This window comes from Moschus berezovskii, chromosome 15, assembly GCF_049115385.1.
Source record: "Moschus berezovskii isolate FMDL1 chromosome 15, NW_MosBer_1.0, whole genome shotgun sequence".
In the NCBI taxonomy this organism is placed as follows: domain Eukaryota; kingdom Metazoa; phylum Chordata; class Mammalia; order Artiodactyla; family Moschidae; genus Moschus; species Moschus berezovskii.
In genome coordinates, this window is record NC_142474.1 from 30,597,547 (window position 1) to 30,619,131 (window position 21,585).

At 58.9% G+C, this 21,585-nt stretch overlaps 2 protein-coding genes across 2 annotated transcripts; one reads left to right on the forward strand and one right to left on the reverse strand.

Moving 5' to 3' along the window:
• The first annotated feature begins 556 nt into the window (after positions 1 to 556).
• On the forward strand, positions 557 to 8,729 carry OPRL1 (opioid related nociceptin receptor 1). The gene is given in 3 exon segments (XM_088843929.1): positions 557 to 1,135; positions 6,315 to 6,670; positions 6,769 to 8,729. Coding segments are annotated over 3 exon segments (1,431 nt in total). The 5' UTR covers positions 557 to 671; the 3' UTR covers positions 7,380 to 8,729.
• Positions 8,730 to 12,303: 3,574 nt separating this feature from the next.
• NPBWR2 (neuropeptides B and W receptor 2) lies at positions 12,304 to 13,314 on the reverse strand. Its single transcript, XM_055425051.2, has one exon. The coding sequence runs from the start codon at positions 13,312 to 13,314 to the stop codon at positions 12,304 to 12,306; it is 1,011 nt and encodes a 336-aa protein (XP_055281026.2).
• Between the last annotated feature and the right edge of the window lie 8,271 nt (positions 13,315 to 21,585).

Consider the following 21,585-nt stretch of genomic DNA (forward strand, 5'->3'; position numbering starts at 1 on the left):
TTTGTGTGTGTGTGTGTGCATCCATGTGCCTGAGTTCCTATATGCAGCTGTATTCTTGTGTCCGTGTGTCCAAGCCCGGCTCTGTTGTTCATCTCTGAGGGTGTACCCTGGTCTTCGCATCTGTCCTCCTCCAGCCTGGGGCCCCCTCCTCCAGCCTGCACGGCCCCTCCTGCTGTGGAGCTGCAGCCTCCTCCCCTCCCCCAGCTCCGCACCAGGCTGCTGCGTCTGGTCTGGCGTCTGAGAAGGAGCAGGAGCAGCTGCCACTGTGCGGCAGCCGCAGCCCCATCCGGACCCAGGGCTGAGTCAGGCAGGCGCTCCGAGCTCTGCTCTGCTGTTGGCCAAGGGAGTCAGGGTCTCTGGGGTCCCAACTTCCACGGAGGTTACCGAGGTAAGGCTGAGCCGCTGGGGGCTGGTGTGGAGGGGATCCAAGGTGGCTGCGGCTCTCAGGCAGGGCTGGGGAGGGGCCGGTGGAGGCCCTGCGCTGGTTGCCCTGTGTTCCAGGTGTTTCTGGGTGTATCTTCGTTGCTTTTGTGCCTGCATGTGCATGAGGGTGGGTTTGGGTGTGTGTGTGTGTGCGCGCTATGTGTCTGTGAACCCCTGTGGATGGACATGTGTCCCTGGTGTAACCGCCTCCACGCACACCATGAGAGAAGCGCAGGCCAGCTCAGATTATGTCCCTGAGTGGGCACATGTCGCCTGTGTTTGCTTGTCCCTGTCTGGGCATACATGTTTGCTTGCCTCCAGCTGCTCCTCTGTGTGTGTGTGTGTGTGCGTGCACATCTGTGTGTGCACATGCATGTATCTCCATGTCTGTGGCCTGGGGCTGGGTAGGTGTAGGGTGCTGTGCTCATGTGTCTCTGTGCTTTCCCAGGGACTGTGGGCTTTTTGTGCGGGGTCTTGGCATGGAGTCCCTCTTCCCTGCCCCGTTCTGGGAGGTCCTCTACCAGGAGCACCTGCAGGGCAACCTGTCCCTCCTGAGTGCCAACCACAGCCTGCTGCCCCCACACCTGCTGCTCAACACCAGCCATGGCGCCTTCTTGCCCCTTGGGCTCAAGGTCACCATTGTGGGGCTCTACCTGGCTGTGTGCATCGGGGGGCTGTTGGGGAACTGTCTCGTCATGTACGTCATCCTCAGGTAAGCTGGGTGTCCCCCTCCCCCAAGTTTCCTGCAGGTGAGTCCTGGGCAGCTGGAAGGGGCATGGAGAAAGGCCTGCTCTGGGTGGGTCTAGCAGGGGGGCTCTGCCCCTCCCCCTTCAGTTCCTGGTCACCCTGTCACTGGGCAGGGTCAGTCCTTAGGCCCTGGGTGCTCAGTTCCTTGGGGTAGAGGCGCCTGACTGGGGGAGGGGGTAGTCTGGGTGCGGGAGGAGGTGCCACTCTGCCCCAGATGGCGTGTCACCCTGACTCCTGAGAGATGACTTCCAAGGTCTCAGCCATGGGCCAGGCTCCTGGCCAAGCTGCTGCGCGAGTATTTCGTGGGCCCCCCAGTGATCCCAGGAGGCAGCTCTTGTCGGTGTGGTCCAGGGCCCATGCCAGGGCAGGTGCACGAAGACCCTTCCTCCAGCTCCAGGGCTGAGTTTACTGCTGGTGTCTGGGCTGATTCCAGCATTCGCTGGTGCTCATAATGGGAATGCTCGTGGGGTCAAGAGTGGCAGACAAGCTGCTCGGGGACATCATAGGGGGCAGTGTGGGGGCGGCGTGGAAGGATGGCTGAGACAGCGTGAGAGCACAGCATGGGGAACCGGAGTGGTAAGGGCATGGGGGAGAGTGTGGGGACAGGGTGGGAACAATGTGTGGGGATGGCATTGGGACTGCATGGGGTCACACGTGTATGTCTGTGCATATATGTACGTGCATGTGTGAGCCTGTCAGTGTTCACGAGTACATGCATGAGAGTGTGCGCACATCTGGGTGTGTGTGTACTCATGAGTGTGTACTGCACCTTGTCCGTGCATCTGTGTGCATGGCCACAATACATGTGAGCGCACACGTTTGTATGTGTGAGCATGGACATGAATGAGCATGAACACATGCGTGTGTGCACAGGTGAGTGTGTCGCACAGTGCATGTGCACATGCCCTTGTGTCTGTGTCCATATGTGTGCATGTGTTTGAGCACACTCTTGCACGTTTGTATGTGCCGGTGTGTATCACTTGTGCACTCAGACACAGACCTGCGAGGAGCAGCCGCCCCTCCCTCAGTGCTGAGACCATGGTACCACGTGCCTCTTGTGGCTGGAGGGTTTGCTGTGGGTGAATGTGGCACCTGGGGGTGGGTTTGTTCCTTCTTTTTTAATTGTATTTATTTAGCTGTCCTGGGTCTTCATTGCTGCACGGACTTTTTTCTCTAGTTGCAGCAAGTGGGGGCTAATCTCCAGTTGCGGAGCATGAGCTTCTCATTGCAGAGGCTCCTCTTGCTGCGGAGTATGAGCTCCAGGGCGCGCGGGCTTAAGTAGTTGCAGTGCACGGCTCAGTAGTTGCGACTCCTGAGCTCTAGAGCACAGGGTCAATAGTTGTGGTACAAGGGTTAGTTGCTCCATGGCATGTGGAATCTTCCCTGATCAGAGATTGAACCCATGTCTCCTGTATTGGCAGGTGGATTCTTTACCACTGAGCCACCAGGGAAGCCTGGCCCTGCTCTTTTTTAAAGGCAATTTTTTAGAACAGTTTAGGTTCACAGCAAAATTGAGCAGAAAGTACAGAGGTTTCCCATATAGTCCCTGCCCTCCGGTCCCCAGGCCTTATCTCCCCCATTATCAACACCCCTCCCAGAATAGGACGTTTTCACAACTGACGAACCTACATCAACACATCATAATCTCCCCAAATTCATAGTTTGCATTAGGTTTCCCTCTTGGTGTTATACTTTCTGTGGGTTTGGACAAATACATAATGACATGTGTCTACAATTATGGGGCTTCTCAGGTGACTTAGTGGTAAAAAACCTGCCTGCCAATGTAGGAGACGTAGGAGGTGTGGGTTTGATCTCTGGGTTGGGAAGATCCCCTGGAGAATAAAATGGCAACCCACTCCAGTATTCTTGCCTGGAAAACCCTACAGAGCAGCTTGGTGGGCTACAGTCCACAGGGTCACAAAGAGTCGGACACGACTGAGCTTGCACACTCATCTACAGTTATAGTATCATGTCAAATAGTTTCATTGCCCTAAAAATCCTCCTCAGCCTGGCTACCTCCCAACCCCTGGCAGACACTGATCTTTTTACTCTCTCAGTAGTTTTGCCTTTTTCAGAATGTTGGCATCATGCAGTCTGTAGCCTTTTAAGATTGGCTTTTTTTCATTTAGCAATATGCATGTAAGTTTCTTTCATGTCTTTTCATGGCTTGATAACTCATTTCATTTTATTGCTGAATAATATTCCATTTTCTGGATAAGCCACAGTTTATTTATCCATCCACCTACTGGAGGACATCTTGGTTGCTTCCAAGTTTTGCAACTAGGAATTATGCTGCTGTGAACATCCATATGTAGGTTTTTATTTGGGTGTGTTTTCAACTCCTTTGTGTAAATATCAAAGGGTAGGTGATGCTGCATCTTATGGAAAGAGTCTGCTTTGTAAGAAACTACCAACTGTCTTTCAAAGTGGCTGTACTGTTTCATGTCCTCACCAGCATTTAGTGGGTCAGAGCTCCAAATGCTGCTCATTCTAATAGGTATTCGGTGGTATCTTATTGTTTTAATTCCTATTTCTCTGATGACATATGAGGTGGAGTGTTTTTTCATGTGCTTATTTGCTGTCAGTATATAGTCTTTGGTGAGGTTCTGTTAAGGTCTTTGGCCCATTTTTTAACCAGGTTGCCTCTTATCGTTGAGTATTAGCAGTCCTGTATCAGATGTGTTTTTGGCAAATCTTTTCTCCTGTCTGTGGCTTCTCTCCTAGTTCTTTTGACCCACTTTTCCTTTTATCAGCTCTACAGCATTGAGAAGGCCATTTGGATCCTCTGAGCCTGAATATCCTCATGTACAGAGTGGGCATCAAACTAGCAGTTTTGAAATCTTAAATGAGATAAAACTCAAATGAAGAACTTGGCATAGGCATCTACCATCATCATTATCATTGTTATTCTGTCATAATTAAGGCCTCTTTGGGATTATTCTTAATCCCTCTCTAAGATGCAGAACTAAACCTCGGATTCCTTCATGGTAGCCTAATTTACATGGAACATTGTTACCTCTGCTACCACCATCACCACCATGGCCCCCACCATCACTGCCACCAATAAGAGTAGCAGCAGCAGCACCACTACCATCACTACCACCCTCACCATCACCACCCCACCTCAGTTACCACCACCATCACCACCACCATTACCACCACCACCACCACCATCACCACTGCCACCACCACCACCACCACCATCACCACCACTATCACCACCGCCACCATCACCATCATCACCACTGCCACCACCATCACCACCCCACCTCAGTTACCACCACCACCATCACCACCACCATCACCACCACCACAACCACCATCACCATCACCACTGCTACCACCCTCACCATCACCACTGCCACCACCCTCACCATCACCACTGCCACCACTCTCACCATCACCACCACCGCCAGCACCACCATTACCATCACCACTGCCACCCTCACCACCACCACCACCATCACCACCACCACCATCACCATCACCACCACCACTACCACCATCACCACCATTACCATCCCACTGCCACCACCCTCACCACCATCACCACCACCACCACCACCATCACCACCACCACCATCACCACCATCACCATTACCATCACCACTGCCACCACCCTCACCACCACCACCACCATCACCACCACCACCATCACCACCGCCACCACCACCATCACCATCATCACCACCACCACCATTACCATCACCACTACCATCACCACCACCACCATCACCATCACCACCACCACCACCATTACCATCACCACTGCCACCACCCTCACCATCACCACCACCACCACTATCACCACCATTATCATCACCACTATTATCATCACCACCATTACCACCACCATCATTACCATCACCACTGCCACCACCACCACCACCATCACCACCACCACCATCACCATCATCACCATCACCACTGCCACCACCCTCACCATCACCACCACCATCACCATCACCACTGCCACCATCCTCACCATCACCACCACCACCACCACCACCATCACCATCACCACTGCCACCATCCTCACCATCACCACCACCATCACCATCACCACTGCCACCATCCTCACCATCACCACCACCACCACCATCACCACCACCACCATCACCACTGCCACCTCAGTTACCACCACCACCATCACCACCATCACCACTGCCATCACCATCACCACCGCCACCACCCTCACCACCACAACCACCCTCACCATCACCACCATTACCATCACCACCACCATCACCACCACTGTCACCACCGCCACCATCACCATCATCACCACTGCCACCACCATCATCACCACTGCCACCTTAGTTACCACCACCACCATCACCACTGCCACCACCACCATCACCACTGCCACCTCAGTTACCACCACCACCATCACCCCCACCATCACTGCCATCAGTAAGAGTAGCAGCAACAGCAGCAGTATCACCACCATCATCACCATTACAACCACCATCACCACTGCCACCATCACCACCATCAGCATCATCACCATTATCACCACCATCTCCACCATCTCTACCACCATAATTACCATCATCAACACTACTACCATCACTACTATCAGAACTATTAATTCATTCAGCATATATTAAGCACCCACATTTCCCCCAGCCCTGTGCCAAGTTCTTGGATACAATCAGACCCCATTAGCATCCATCCCCTTCCTGTCACCATTTTCTGTCTCGGTTGCTAAGCAACAGTGAGGCCTGGTTTGGTGTGCTCTTACAGATTCTGGAGTCCCTGGAAACCTTTGGTGGTGGAAGGCCAGAATTTTGGCCCAAGAAGGGTCTTAGGGTAGGCTTGAAAGGGAGGACAGGTTCTTTGTTTTATGAGTTCTTCCTCTGCTGTCATGCAGGGTCAGGCATATACTCATCTGCCCACACACCCATCTTTTCCAAGGCAGACCAATCTTTAGGTTGTGAACTGTTTCATATACTGTAAGTACTTGAAAAATTTGTTAAAATATTTGCCTCCAGGTTCCATATCATTGGGCTGGGCCCAGGAGCCTACATTTTGACAGGGGTCAGAGTGGTTGCCCCCTGTGATGGCCAAGAAGAAGGGCCCCTTGCCCTTTGCTGCCAGGTCTTGCAGGCCAAATGAAGCCTTCTTTCCTGTCCTCTCCGCAGACACACCAAGATGAAGACAGCCACCAACATTTATATCTTTAATCTGGCCCTGGCAGACACTTTGGTGCTGCTGACACTGCCCTTCCAGGGCACAGATGTCCTCCTGGGCTTCTGGCCATTTGGGAATGCCCTGTGCAAGACAGTTATTGCCATCGACTATTACAACATGTTTACCAGTACCTTCACGCTGACCGCCATGAGCGTGGACCGCTATGTGGCCATCTGCCACCCCATCCGCGCCCTCGACGTCCGGACATCCAGCAAGGCCCAGGCCGTCAACGTGGCCATCTGGGCCCTGGCCTCCGTTGTCGGTGTTCCTGTTGCCATCATGGGCTCGGCACAGGTTGAGGATGAAGGTCAGTGCAGTGGCCTTTCCTCCCCAGCTCCCTGCTGCCCTGGTTCTAGGTGGCTACCTCCCTGCCCAGCTGCCCTGACTCCGCTTTTCTTCCTGCAGAGATCGAGTGTCTGGTGGAGATCCCCACCCCACAGGATTACTGGGGCCCCGTGTTTGCCGTCTGCATTTTCCTCTTCTCCTTCATCATCCCCGTGCTCATCATCTCCATCTGCTACAGCCTGATGATCCGGCGGCTGCGTGGCGTCCGCCTGCTCTCAGGCTCCCGGGAGAAGGACCGGAACCTGCGGCGCATTACGCGACTGGTGCTGGTGGTGGTGGCAGTGTTCGTGGGCTGTTGGACGCCTGTCCAGGTCTTCGTGCTGGTCCAAGGACTGGGTGTCCAGCCGGGCAGTGAGACTGCGGTGGCCATCCTGCGTTTCTGCACAGCCCTTGGCTACGTCAACAGCGGCCTCAACCCCATCCTTTACGCCTTCCTGGATGAGAACTTCAAAGCCTGCTTCCGCAAGTTCTGCTGTGCATCAACCCTGAGACGGGAGATGCAGGTGTCCGACCGTGTGCGCAGCATTGCCAAGGACGTGGCTCTCGCCCACAAGACTTCTGAGACGGTGCCGCGGCCAGCATGACTAGGCGTGGACCTGCCCATGGTGCCTGTCAGCCCGCAGAGCCCATCCACACCCAACACAGAGCTCACACAGGTCACCGCTCTCTAGGCTGACGCGCTGTGCGTTACCAGCCTCCATTCGTTGCCCTGTGGCCTCGGAGGGTCTGCTGCCATCATGGGACAGGTCAGAGCAGTACGGCTGCCCTCAAGACCCTGGTCCTACTAGTGCAGGGCAGGGGGCAGATGCACAGACTCAACTGGTGAGGCTGCCTGGCCAGAGGTGCGCTGGCATTGTCAAGCCTCATGGACCCTTCTGGTTTCTCCCTCAACATCTTGCTGTGGATGGACACACACCTGGAGGTGTAACTGCAGCTGTACAGACCCATGTGCCCTCATGCTGTGTGCTGTCTGCTTGGAGCCTTGCTGTGTCTCCTCTGGGCAGCTGGACAGGCATGGGACTGCCTGGAGCCTCCAGCGGGCATCCCTGGGCAGTGGGACTTGTTCTGAGAGTGGAACTTCCTTTGGAGGTTTCTCGGCAAGCCTGTTTCCTCCAGAACACATGAACCATTGCACTGCAGACATGGCTATTCAGGTGTGCGAGGTGCCCAGGAGGACCACTGCAGGCCTTTGTCATTTGTGGAGCAGCCCCTGTGCCTGGTCTCAGCTGCAGGGAGTGGGGAGGGCTCTGCGGTGATTTTTCTGGAGTGCCCGGGCACCCCTCAGCCTCTCCATCAGATCCCTTGTTTCAGACTCCATCCGAGGTCAGCGGCTGTGCAGCCAGCAGAACCCTCTGCCCTGTCTGTTCTGGTGGCCTTGGAAGGATGGTAGTGAGCCAGGTTCTGCTCTGCATCCCCAGTGACTGACCACTACTTCATTTTCAGGCCTCCAGGTGTCTGTGGGGGACCTCCTACTGTTACAACTTGTCTTAAGCAGTGCCCAGTCAGGACAGCTTCGTATGCACAGATGGTAGGAGAGCTGGGGCTTGGTGGGCCCACCTGAGCAAAGGCTATCTGGACCATAGGGACCCTGCCCAACATGGCCACCTAGAGAAGCACCCTCCTGGTCTGTAGATGAAGCCCGTAGGTCGGTGACTTGGCAAAGGCTCTCCATGCAGACTGACTGCTGAAACACCTGCCAGTTGAGCTGCAGACCTGGCCAGGTGACCTGAGGCAGAGAGGGGGAGGTGCTGACTCTGGACTGGCCTCTTGTGCTTTGGGGTTCTGGGCCCTGTGGGGTTGTTCCTGGGGAGGGTGGGCCTCTCTGTGCCGCCAGCAGCGAGAGGCTGGGAGGACCAGAGCCACTACAACTGTGGCATTTTCTCGCCAACACTGAAAGATGTGTCAGTCCGTGCCTATGTAACGTGTCTGTCCCTGTATCTGTGCATGCCGAGAGTGTGATTTCCCCTGCATGTAAACTGCCCTGAACTGTCTCCAGGGTCATGACAGAGGGTCAGAATAAACCCCTGCATGCTGGTCAAAGCACTCTGCCCACAAGGTGTTTCTGACCCTGCGGGGGGTTTTGGGAGTAGCTTTTCTGGGGTTGGGGCATGGGATGCCAACCTGCTCCTCACCTGCCCAGACTCTGTGTGTGACGACGGTCCTCCTGGGAGGCCTCCACTCTGGGAAGGGGTCAAATAGTTCATGATGTGCTGGGACCTGTCTCCTTTGCTTCAGCACAGAGTTTCTCCCCAGACAAGCACTGACTCTGTGCCCCTGCAGCCAGTGGCTCCTGTGGATCGGTTGGTGGGTTCTCTTCACGTGCATTTAGTCTTAGCAGACCCCCACCTCACTCTCACCCCTTCCCCTTTCCTCAGGTGGCTCCAAGGTAGTTTGATGACAGATGGACAGCACTGCTCCTTTGGTCGCCCTGAGATTCAGAAATCCTCCTGGTCCCTGCAATGGCCCAGTACCACGCGGGCTGACCCTCGGGCAGAAAACCCTGTCAGAGACAGGGCTGGATGGCAGTGCTTGGGCACAGGCAGAGGGGCCAATGTCCGGTTTTACATATGTTTTAATGACAAGCAAATTGCAGTTAACACAAAATTTTAGCAACAGAGTAAAGTTTAGGAGGGAGGAGCTACTCATTGGTCGTTAGCGAGGGGGCACTCAGGTCCCAGCAGAGGCCGCGGCTCAGGGTGGGCTCCTGTAAGCTGCGCTGATCCTGCCTACTAGGCCCACGCCACAGAGATCGTCTGCGCTCATCCCAGTCCTGGGGCGCTGAGGGGCCGGCCAGGAGCCCAAGGGGCCTCAGAAGTGGAGGGGGGGCCCTGGCTCGCCCTCTCTCCCCACCTGCACCGCGACCTCACCTCGGTTCTCCCGCCTTCCTCCAGCCCCACCTCCGCTCCCAACCTCCCCCAGCCTGCATCCGCACCTCCTCCCGGTCCCTACCCTGCCCCCACCAGCTGGGCACGGTCAGTCCCCCGGCTTCTGCGAGCCTCAGTTTCCTTGCCTGCGCAGAAGGGACCGCAATCCTCCTCACGGGGTTGTCGGAGAAGGCGGGACTGGGGAAGGGTCAGCTGACGGGCTGGACGCGGGAAGCTGCGGGCTCACCTGGCGCTCCGGACTTTGACCACCAGGGGCGCTGTGGCCCGCGGAGATTCCACCCACTGGCCCTGCTGGGCGGTGCGGGGCCGAGGTCCCGGCAGCGGGGCGGGGCGGGGGGCGTTGTCTGGGACTGGAGGAGAGGACCGGTTCTCTATGGCACCAGGAGCCCAGAGCGTGGGGTCACCCCCTCCCCGCTCCCCAGCCCGTCTCTGGCGTCACGGTGGAGGGGGGACGGCATTTTCGCCGGGGGTCCGTAACTCACTCTCCCCTCCCTCTGTCTTGGTTGGCTCCCCCACCTTTGGTGTCTGGCGTGAAGACCCTCCCTCCCATCGGCTGGGAGGGGCCTGTGGACCGCCTGGCGGGCCCGATCCGCCTCGGCTGTGGGGGCCGGGGGGCCACCTCGGGGAACAAAGAGTGTGGGGTCCGCTGAGGAGGCTTGGTTGGCCCCTCCAGTGCTGAGGAGATGTTCTGCTGGGGACGGGGCGGGAGACCCTCGCGCGGCCCCCCTCCCCCGTGTTCCCGCCGGCTTCCCGCTGACACAGCCCGGCCCCCGCCCTCCGCGTTCCCGCCGAGCGCATTTACACCTTGCTGCGCCGCGGGGTCTCGGCTGGGGTGTGGGAGTCTCAGTTCTCTCAAGGAGCTCACGGGGCGCAGGATGAGCGCAGACGAGGTAATTACGGCTGCTGCTTGGAGAGGTGTGACTGCGAGGCTGTGAGGGAGCCGATCTTCCTGGAGAACAGCTGGTTCTTCCTGGAGAGGCTGGGAGCTGGTGGAGGCTGGAGAAGGTCACAGCCCCTGAGAGGGTGTCGGGGGGGCTTGCGGACTCGCTTCTAAGGAGCAGAAAGTAGCGGAGTGGCTTCCCAGATAGGCCTTGATGGTGTGGGGGTTCCCCCCTGGCTGTCTCTCCGATGCTGCCCTGGAGACCCACCTGGTGCCATGTCTTGGAGATGCCCGAGCTGCCTGTGGACAGTCCACCTGGCCAGGAAGTGAGGCCTCTTGCCAGTGGCCTGTGAGGAAGCCTCTTCTCCAGCTGCAGTTGAGCCTTCTGGTGACTGGGTCCTCAGCTTTAGTCCTGCCTGAAATCTCAGGAGAGACTTTGAACTGGAACCAGCTGAGAGCTGCCCTGGGGTTCCTGACCCACATTCTTTATGAGCGAATAGAGTTGCTTTGAGCCGCTAATTTGGGGAGAAAATTTGTCATCAAGCAGTAGCTTGCTAATACGATGTGGTTGGGAAGATGAGAGGATGCAGGTAGCCGCTGACCTGTTTTAGGCTGGAGGGGGATGGTGTGCCTGAGCTGTTCCACGTGCCTGGGTTGGGGAAGTGGGTATGCACCCTGGTAGCCACCTCATGGGGTGTTGAAAGGTGGGTCCTGCTTGTCAGCTGGACAGACCGGCCGGAGCCATGTCACAAGGACCAAAGCCAACCTGAGGCCCCACAACGGCCCAGATTACTAGGTTCCAGGCAGGCGACTCACAGAATGGTAAAGTTGGAGCCCCAGGCATGACAGCATCCCGGGGCTTTGGGGCCGAGAGTGGGGGGCCTGGTTCAGGCCCACCAAGGCTGTCTTCAGAGACCTGCCCTTGTTCCCCTCCGCAGTGGCAGAAATGGTCTCTGAGCAGCCAGTTCATCAGTGTTCCACTCCATCCCCAGATTCAGCATAAGTCTGCCTCTCAGGCCACACGTCAGGGAGGAAAGGGTCCAGGTGCCAGCCCTCCTAGGTTACAGATGGCCCCTGTTATTGGTGGGGTCCAGAAGTCCTGGCAGAAGAGCCTTGGGTCCCATAGCAGGACAGGAGGGGTGCACAGTCAATGGTGCGGAAAGCACAAAGGGCATGGGGTGCTTGGGGGGCCCTGAACCCTGATCTGGGAGCCAGAAGGGGATGCAGCACAGGCCTCATGGTGGAATGTCACCTGGGTTTCGGGCCGTGAGAGCTTCGTGGCCTCCTTCGATGTGGGTCTTTGGCTTCTGCAGCAACCCCTGGCTTTAGAAAAGACCCTGATGCTGGGAAAGATTGAAGGCAGGAGGAAAAGGGGATGACAGAGGATGAGCTGGTTGGATGGCATCACCGACTCAATGGACATGAGTTTGAGCAAGCTCCAGGAGATGGTGAAGGAGAGGGAAGCCTGGCATGCTACAGTCCATGGGGTCTCAAAGAGTCGGACACAACTGAGTGATTGAACAACAACCTGGCTTTGTTGCCAGAGGTGTCCCCCAGGATATCTGTTGTGCCAGGATCATCTCCTGGGGTAGGTAGCATAGGGGGAGGGTTTTGTCAGATCCGAATCCCCACAGCTGACTGCCTAGGGGCTGTCCAGGGGGCAGAGTCACAGGTCTAGAAGGTCCATGGCCATCTCTGCAGGCTCAGTGGCCAGGCTTCATGGGTGTTACTCTCTCTGTCTGGAGGAAATAGTGATGGGAGGTGAATAGTGGAATGGTCTTTGAAAGGCAAAGAACCTTTCTACTGTGTGCAGGCCATGAGGGGGGGCGCTTATGCCCCTTGGCACCGAAATGCAGTGCGGAGGCTCTTCCGGAAGCTGTGATCCAGGAAGGCATAGAGGAAGGGGTTGAGGCAGGAGCTGGTGTAGCTGAGGCTGGTGACCACGTAGGAGACGATGATGACCAGCGGCGTCTGGGGCAGGTCTGTGGTCAGGGCCACAACTGAGGCCAGGTGGAAGGGTGTCCAACAGAGCAGGCCCACGGCCAGCACGGCCAGGACCAGGAGGCTAACCTTCCGCTTGGCCTTGCCCAGAGCCTTGGCTCCGGAGTGGAGCCGCAGGGCCCTTAGCCTCCGCAGCAGGTCTGCGTAGAGCACGCAGAGGGTGCACATGGGTACCACGAAGCCCAGCACCAGCGTGTAGATGCGGCTCGCCTGGAACCAGGCCCTCTCGGGCCGCGGGAAGCTCAGCCCACAGCTCGTGACCTGCAGCTCGTTGTTGTACACGCCTGCGAAGGTGAGGAAGGGCAGCACTGCGACCGTGACACCCAGCCAGACGCACAGGCTGGCAACCTTCGCCCTGCGGACGGTGCGCCGGGGCATGCGGCGGGAGCGCGCCGTGGCCAGAACCACCAGGTAGCGGTCTATACTCATGGCGGCCAGGAAGTAGACGCTGGAGAAGATGTTGCAGTGGTCAATGGCCAGCACCAGCTTGCAGAGCACCTCCCCAAAGGGCCAGCGCTGCAGCAGGTGCTCAGCAATATTGGTGGGCAGCACCAGCGTGAAGAGCCCGTCAGCGATGGCCAGGTTCAGGATGAACACGTGGGTCACTGTCTTCATCTTGGGCGCCCTCAGGATCACACAGATGACAGCTGCATTGCCCACCAGCCCCACGGCACAGATGACGGAGTATACCACCGGCAGCAGCACGTAGAGGGCAGGCAGCGGCTCGGGGAAGGTGACGTTGTGGCTGGTGCCATTGTCCCACGAGAGGCTGGTGCCTGTGCTACCTGGACAGGGGGAGCCTGTGCTTTCCAGGCCTTCTGGCCCGGTGGCCTCCATCATGGGGCGAGGCTGTAATGGTTCGTGCCCTGGAAGGTGGGAGGTGCTTCCAAGCTGGGGTTCTGAGCAGGGGCCTCCGTGGGCTGGATCTTGAGAAAGAAAGAACCAGAATCTCTGGGACCTGACTGTCAGCTTAGAACAACAGGTGCCTCAAGTTTTCTGGCTGAGGCTGTGGACCCTTTGCCAGGGTCGTGGGCACATGGGGTCTCTCTCCACCCTGTCCAGTGGCCTCAGAGAGCTTGGGTGGGTGCTGGGGATGCCTTCTCCTGGGCAGCGCTTCTAGCTGATCAAGCTCCCTCCCCAAGCCCCTTCCCTGTTGCAGAAAGTGGCTGCTGACAACCCTTCTGGGAAGGATGGTCTCTGATCTGCCCCCACCCCAGCCCCTGCTGACCACATCCCTCAGAGGGAGGGCTTGGGTCTGCCCCCAACCCCAGCCCCTGTCCCAGCCACACCGCGAAGCACAAGCTACATAAAGTCAAGGCAGGCCTTTGGAAAATGCACCTCCCAGTATAGCCCTGGTCCCCTTGGATGGGGAGTCCTGGAGTGGTGCCCTCCCAGTCACACTGTAGACCCTCCACGTGTGGCCACCTGCACTTTTCCTCACTGACCTGTTCGGAGACACGTGGCTGGAAGTTGGTGTCCTTGGTGGGCACTGGTGGTGGCCAGCTCAGGCAGTGTCAAGGGTGGACGGGGGAGGTGTGACTTCCACCGATGGACCCCAGTCAGGGTCCCAGACCGTCCTTAACCCCCTGGGGAGTTTTCAGGACCTGCTCACTGGCAGCCTCAGCAGGAACTGGCTTCCCGAAAGGTCTCTAGCCTGATGGTAGCGCTGCTGCATCAGGGAGGGAGGGAGCGAGGGAGGGAGGGAGGAGGGGAGCGGGGGAAGGAGTGGGGAGGAAGGCGGTCGGCTGGCTGTTGTGGAGCCCTGGGTGGGGGAGCCGAGGCAGCGCTCTCATTCCCAGGATCACTGTGAGGCTCACTTGTCTGATTGGACTCTCCAGTGGGTGGCCCTGGGGTGTGTGTGTGCACGAGTGTGCACGTGTGTCGGGAGGTGTGCGTTGCAGGGGCCTCCTGGCATGGGTGGGCCCGCGGGCTCCTGTGAGCACATCTGTGTCTCTGTCTATGGGTCCCTGTGGGCCTTGGCACCCTTTCCTGTGTGTGTGTGTATCTCGGTGGGTCTCATGTCTGACCTTGTGAGTGTGCATGTGTGTGCATGTCTGTGTGCGTGGGCTTTCTGCATTGATCTCTGTACCTGTGTCTGAGAGTCTGTTTAGGTCCCTGACTGGGTGTGGGGGTCGGGGGTTCTGTGGGCCTTCACATGGGTATAGAATCTGTGGCCCACACACAACCCAGCCTCTTTTCTGTTGTTAAAAGAGGAACATGTGCAGGTGAAAAACCTCACAAGTGGAGAAGGCTGCAGACAAAAAGATGGTTCCGTCTCACCTGGTGCCTGGTCCCTCCCGGAGAGACCCGCAGGGCTCGGCTGGTGAGGCCTGCGTGTTTCTCTGCTTTGGGTCTTTTCCCCAGCTGACTCTGTGCTTTTCTTTCTTTGCTGGACTCACCTGACTCTGGCGTGTGGCCGGCTGGGCCGTCTCTGATTGTGCTTTTGCCGTGACGTTGCCCTCGTGACAGTGTCTAGTGCCTTCCCAGGTAGTTCCTTGGGTAGACATCTGGGTCGAAGGTCTGTGAGCTGCCAGCTCAGGGGGCCTGGTGGCCTGTTGCCTGCAGGGTTTTGAGGCCATCACCCCACCCTGGCAGGCCTGCTTCCTTTTCTGGACTTGTGGTCCCTCTGGGCCCGTGACCTGGGCCTGTGGTGGGCGTTCTCACCCTCAGGCCCCTCCTTCTCTTTGTCCCAGTTCTGTGGGTCACTGAATGCCACCCCCAACTTGCTCCAGACTTGAGGTTTCTAAGCAGGTCTCCCCTCAAGCTGCTGGAGGCACAGTGGTGTCAGAACCAGGGGCGCCTCCCTGGTGGTTTCCCACCCTGGCCGTGGCCTCCTCGAGGCCAACCATGATTCTGAGGTCCCCACTTACCCCACCAGTGAATGGCTGGTCTGGGGCTCTGAGCCCTTCTCAGTCTGACCTCTGCTCCCCTGAGTCTGTGCTGGGGGCCTCTGGCTCCCCACCTAGCCTGTCACATCTGAGGTGGGCTGAGGGTGGAAACTGAGAGGATGGGGGTCCCTGGGGCAGTAGGGGTCGGGGGTTGAGGAGGAGGCACTAGGCCTGCAGGTGTGGGGACCCCCAGTTGCCCATCACTCAGAAGTCCCTCATCCCCCGGTGCCGCAGTGGGGAGAGGGAGGGGCGCCCAGCCTCTGCTTCTGGGTCTTTGGAGCAGCAGCGGGCTTTTTCTGCACATGAGTCAGGCATTGTGTGCGTGTCTCTATGGGAAGAGGAGCTCCATTTTCAGAAATGAATTGGCTGTTTCAGTTAGCCTCTGAGGGCTTTCAGGCTGTGGAGGGAGAGGTGGGGAGGTGGCCGCCTTGTCTCTGGGGGCTGGGGGCTGGGCTAGGCTGGGGGCCTGGTCGGGTGGTGGGAATCCTTGGGAGCCTGTGCGGGCTGTGTGTGTGTTCTGTACAGCCGCTCACTGTGGGTGGGGGGAAGCAGGTCCTTGCGAACCCTACCACCACCTCACCAACCCCCAGGGAAGGGAGGAGGAGTAAGGGAGGAGGGAGGGGGTGCGGCCGCCCCTGCCCCTGCCCAGTGTGGCCAGAGAGCAGGAAGGCCATAGATAGTGTGAGTCGCAAGCAAGCTCAGCCCAGCGGCTTTCTCAGTTGCGTGTCACTTGCCTGGTGTGGCAGCCGCCTTCCACCTGACCTGACGCTTCATCTCACGTACATGCACACATACACACACAAACCACGCGCACACACAGACGCGCACACGCATGCACACAGATGCATGCACTTAACACACACACACACACATCAATGTCCTCAGGCAGAGGCGAGTGTGTGCTCCCCCGCGTGCCTCTGTGCGTGCTTTGGCTACCTGGGCTCGGCTCTGTCCAGGCAGGCCTGGTGGGTGGGGGCGGATGCCCTGCGCCAGAGTCCAGGCCCATCCCTTCTCTTGCTGTCAGGTTCAGGGCTCAGAGGACAATGGCCTTGCAGGTAGTGCTGCCTCTAAGGAGATAGCCGGGAGGCTTGGCTCACTGAGAAGAGACAGGTGATTCGGGCCCATTTCCAGGGAAGCAGAGAGAGAACTCGGTGCCCGGCTGCCTCTCCCTCTTCAGCACTTCAGCACCAGTGGGCACCAAGCCGCCCCAGGGGCAGGGCATGCTCGGTGTTTGGGCCAGGCCGGGAGGGAGGCCCTGGGCTCAGGCCCGGTGGGACAGGCCTAGGGCAGCCAGGTTAGGGTCCTATGGGGGCTCTGCTCAGCCAGTTCGCAGATATCCCAGTCCTGGGCCCAGAGTCATTCATCTGCCCTTCAAGTGTTTGTCCAGGAAAAGAGCAGTGAACAGGAGGGGAACACCTCTGCCCTCCCAGGGCTGACCCTTTAGCGGGAAAGGCAGTAAACAACAGCTTGAAGTGCCAAGTGCATCGCAGGTGTCATCAGAGGTAAGGAGCTAGTGAAGGAAGAAAGCAGAGATGCCGTCCATACACAGGGTGGTCTTGCTGAGAAGGTGATACCTGTGCTGAGATTGAGGAGGTAGGAGAGGCCTGGCAGGTCAACGTTGGGAGGCACGGGATGCGGGGTGTCTGCTTCGGGGCCGGGGCTGAAGGGAGGCTGGTGGTGGGGGAGGGGCTTAGTTCTCCCTTCGGGAGGCATGGGATGCGGGGTGTCTGCTTGGGGGCCCGGGGCTGAAGGGAGGCTGGTGGTGGGGGAGGGGCTTAGTTCTCCCTTCAGGAGGCATGGGATGCGGGGTGTCTGCTTGGGGGCCCGGGGCTGAAGGGAGGCTGGTGGTGGGGGAGGGGCTTAGTTCTCCCTTCGGGGACACTGGCTCTGGCCTTTCTGAGAGTTTTGAAGAGGGGAGGATGGGCGGGTCAGGTCCTCCTACCGAGAAGGTCTGTCTGGTGAGGGGTTGGGGGTGCAAGGGGCCTGGGCAGGAGCCCTGGCCAGGAGTCGGGTGGGGCGGGAAGGTCGGTCAGGATGGGTCCAGAGTCCAGCTGGCCATGGGCACACACCCCATCCGAGACCTTCAGAATGCGGGGGTTTGAAGGACAGCCTGGGCTGGGGTGTGCTCTGAGGTCCCCCAACCTGCCCTGTCCACCTGCCCCACCCCATGCTGAGAAGCAGGATACAGAAAGGAGGCCCACGGCTCCCTGGGCTCCAACCCTCTCAGCCTGAGGGGTTGTTAGGTGTGTTAGCAGAGGACTCCGACTTCCTTCCCCAGGGGTGGGGTTAAGGCTCTGTCCCCTTCCTCCTGCCCAGACTCTAGCCACCAGAGACAGGCCTCCTGGGCTGACCAGAAGGTGCTCCTCCTGATGTGAGTGTGGGGCCATCTCTTGGGAGGTCTTCGTGCACATGGAGTGTTTGCGGACCAGTTCCCTGGTCGCTCAGCGCATAGGCAGGACTGGGCGGGAGAGAGCATGCTTGTAGGTGGTGGGAGTGTGTGTGTGGGGCGGCAGAGCGCTCTGGGCCAGAGCCAGACCCGGGAAGGCAGTGGCCATGAACCTGGCCTCTGGGTTCGCCTGTGGCTCTTACTACAGGTTGGTGGGCAGGTGAGTCAGACAGGAGGCTAGGCATCTTGATGACCCTGGAGGGGGCAGTGCTTGTCCTCTCACATGGCCTTACAGAGGCCACACAGCTCAGCTACTGTCTGGGCCCAAAAGGTCTGGGATGCTCCAGAAGCCAGACTTGCTGATCTCAGATGGTGCCCTCTGTCTGTGGGACAGGGAGGACAGATGAAGCTGGTAGGGCCAGGGCACTGGGTCTTGCAGGGCCGGGCCTCTGGCTTTGCTTGTTCCCTCCTCCTTCACACTTGCCTGGCACCAACCCCAGTCTCGGACACACAGACACACAGATAGACACACATGCCCTCCCAGCACACAGACCTTAGTGCCCTGCCCTCCGTCCCCAGCGTCTGCGTGAACCACCCGTTCATTCCAGATTGCACATGGTTGTGTCCTGCCTTTGCCTTTAGATCCATCTGGGCTGTCCAGGCCAGTCACTAAGAGAGTGGGCCTCCTCAGGGGGGGCTGGGCGCAGGCGGGGGGGCATCTCTGGTGTGGGGATCCGTGACGGGGAGGTAGCAAGGGCAGGCCGGGAGCCCCACGGTCATGCGCCTGTTGCACGGGTATGGTGAACACGTGTGTGTTCCATGCCCCACGTTTGCAGCGTGCTGCCGGCACGTGCTGTGTTTACGTTCTCCCCTCAGGCTGACACACACACACGCACACGTGGCTTGTTAATGCACCTCTGGGCCCCCTTAGGTCTGCACGTGGCAGCAGCCCTCCGCCCTGCTGTGTCTCGTCGGCATGTCCAAGGCTCTCCCACGAGGTTCAGAACCTGGGGAGGGGCCCTTGCCCGGGGAACTGCCCACTGCCAGGCCCTCTCTGTGGCCTCTGGGGTCCTGCTGTGAGGGACCCTGGAGAGGCCTGGTGTCTGCAGGGCTCTGAGGACCTGCCAGAACCACGGCTGGGAGAGGTTCTGAGTGTCCTGTGGGAGGATCTCAGAGCAGCATGTGGGAGTCTTGGAGGGGCCACACCTAGGGTTGGGGGGGTGCAGTACAGAGGGGGAAGTGCTGGAGTGCTGGGAAGGAGGTACGGCTTGGCTGAAGGTGCCCAGGGAGGCGGCATCCAGGACTCTGAGCAGGGCTGGGCATTGGCTGCGCAAGCCAGTACCTGAGCGCGGGGTGGGGGTGGGGGTTGCCTACAGGATGGGAAGGAGACAGCCTCAGCTGTGGGTTGCAGGCCTCCTAAGGGTGGGGCTGCCCTGGACCCCCGCTTAGCCCTGCTGGTCCATGGAGCAGTGATGCCCTTCTGTGGGCCCAGCCTGGGGGCAGAGCCTCTGTCTAGGGCTCTTGGGGGGGCCCTTTTGTTATCACCCTGGCAGTGGTGTCAGGAGGGGCTGTTGGGACCCACTGGCCCTGTTAGGGCAGTGACTCTGCCCAGCCTGGAACCTTTGGCTTGGGGTGGCGTGGGGCTTCTGTCCAGGGACTGAGCTGGTTAGAGCTGTGAGTGATGACTCGGGTCTAGAAGCCCTTTGTCTGGGCCCTTTTGGCTGTGTGTCCTGTGGGACACACATCTCTCCTCCTTGTCCACCCTCCAGAAAGCGCTGGGCTGGGGTGTGGGGCCATCCTGTCAGCACCACAGTGCACCAGTTTCGTGTGTCCTTAGGGACGGCGGTGAGAGGAGCTTCTAGCAGGATATGAAGACCTGGAACAGGTTTGCAACATCTGGAGGTCGTGAGAGCACAGGCCTCCCGCAGCTGTGGGTGTGGAGGCCATGAGGGTGACTCTCAGCTGGTGCAGGGTGCAGGTGAGGCCTGGGGCCTGGACACAGCTCAGGTTCCCTTGCCTGGAACCTCGGCCCCCATCCACCTCTGAACGTGGGTCGCGGTAGGGAGGGAGGGATAGCCTGCTGACTCGGTGGGCCTGGCCTGTGGGGTCCTACAACTCTGTGGGGACACTCCAGTTTCAGGGCCGTAGGCACTGTCTTTTTGGTGCTGGGAGAGGACAGAGGTTTGAATCCAGACAGGTAGCTCCCCTTACCTCGCCCACCACAATTTTAGCTTCAGTTGGCTTCAGCGGGGAGCACAGGGGTGGGTGGGGACTTCACCTGTGCAGACTGCTCCCTTGCATTGCAGGTGGTGGACTTGGCAATGGGAAAGAGGAGGTCAGAGGACAGGCTGGGTGAGGGTGTCTTGGGAAAGCCAACGCTGTCTGGGAGGGGCCCTGAGGGGAGATCAGGGTCAGCAAGGGCTGTGGGCACAGCGTTCATGGCTCTTACCTTGGAACAGAGCAGAGCCCAGGCCAGCCTGGGGACGGAGGAAGCAGTGGACGTGTGGGGGGTCAGCCGGGACCCGGCTTCATGGTGGCCTCTTGCCCTGGTCAGGGCCACCCTCCTGTGCCCAGAGGTCCTGTGGGTGCTCCATGGGCTTCTCTCTTCTCACTGGACTGAGGCCCACAGTGCTATGGGTGTCCTCAGAGCTGCATGTGAAGCCCAGGACCTGGGTGTCCTTCCTTCCCAGACCTATTCTTAATGCTCCAGGAGCAGCCAGGTCTGGAGGAGGCGCGGGCCCCATGCCCAGCCCTGGTGAGTCAGCGTCAGTGCCAGCTCCCACCTGTCCCTGCCCACGTGTGGGTGCTTCTGTCACCATGGCGACCCTGTCCTAGCAGTTCTCACTCAGGCACATTGCCTGGTGTCCACTTTTATGTCTTCTTGAGAGCCTCTCTGCTTGTGACTCCGTGACCTCCAGTGTCCCCTTTATGGAGGGAGGGTGGACGGTCCTCCCAGATTACCTGTGACTGTCCATGTTTCAGCCCTGAGCATCCGCATTCCAGGAAGCCCCTTGGTCCTGGATGAACCACCGGGGGTGGGGTGGCCTGCCCGGGTGGACGTGAGGGGACACTTCCCCCGGAGGGAGGGCTGCATGGTGTGGCCAGAAGACAATCCTGTCCCCCACCTCCACCTAGCCTGAGGCCCCTCTGCTGATACCCTTGGTCTGTCTCCTCTGGTTGAAGTGCCGGCTGTGTGCCAGGTGCTGGCGGAGCCCCGCGAGTTCGTGCTTCTCCACTGTACACCCCCCCACTACACCTCGCTGACTACTTCACAAGTGAGGGCGGGGGCTCTGGTGGACATTCCCCTGGCGAGTGCTCACTGTCCTAGCACAGCAGGCAGGTTAGCTCCTAATGGAGCTGCCGCCATCAGTAGTGTCCATGGGAGGACATCCAGGGGGCTGGCCCCAGTGCCCATCCCTGCTGGTGCTCCCAGGAGCCTGGCAGATGCTGGAGCAGCTGAAAACTCACAGCCCAGCTTCGTGCCCAGTACAGAGGAGCATGAACTCTGGCAGAGCTGGTGCTCGTGCTGGGGAGACACGTCTCCCCTGAGGTCTGTCCCCGCCTCCAGGTGGCAGTTGGAAGTGCGGGTGGGAATGATAGTGTTCGAGCCTCAGTGTCGAGAGGTTAGCTAAGATGATGCGATGAGGGCCCTGTGATGTTGGAAGGAACCCCATCCAGTCCCCCCTGCCCCTATTGCCCTGGGCCTGGTCCGGGGTTCCAGCGTTGGGCTCGGATGGCCAGGTGGGTGCTCGGAGTGAACGCTGGCTTTGTGTCAGCTGTGAGGGAGCAGAGGCTCCTGACAGGTCAGGAGCTGCAGAGGAGAGAACTCCCCAGAGG

What these genes read in the sequence shown, in the direction of transcription:
- NPBWR2 (XM_055425051.2), bottom strand. Translation starts at nt 13,314, where the DNA reads ATGATGGAGGCCACCGGGCCAGAAGGCCTGGAAAGCACAGGCTCCCCC.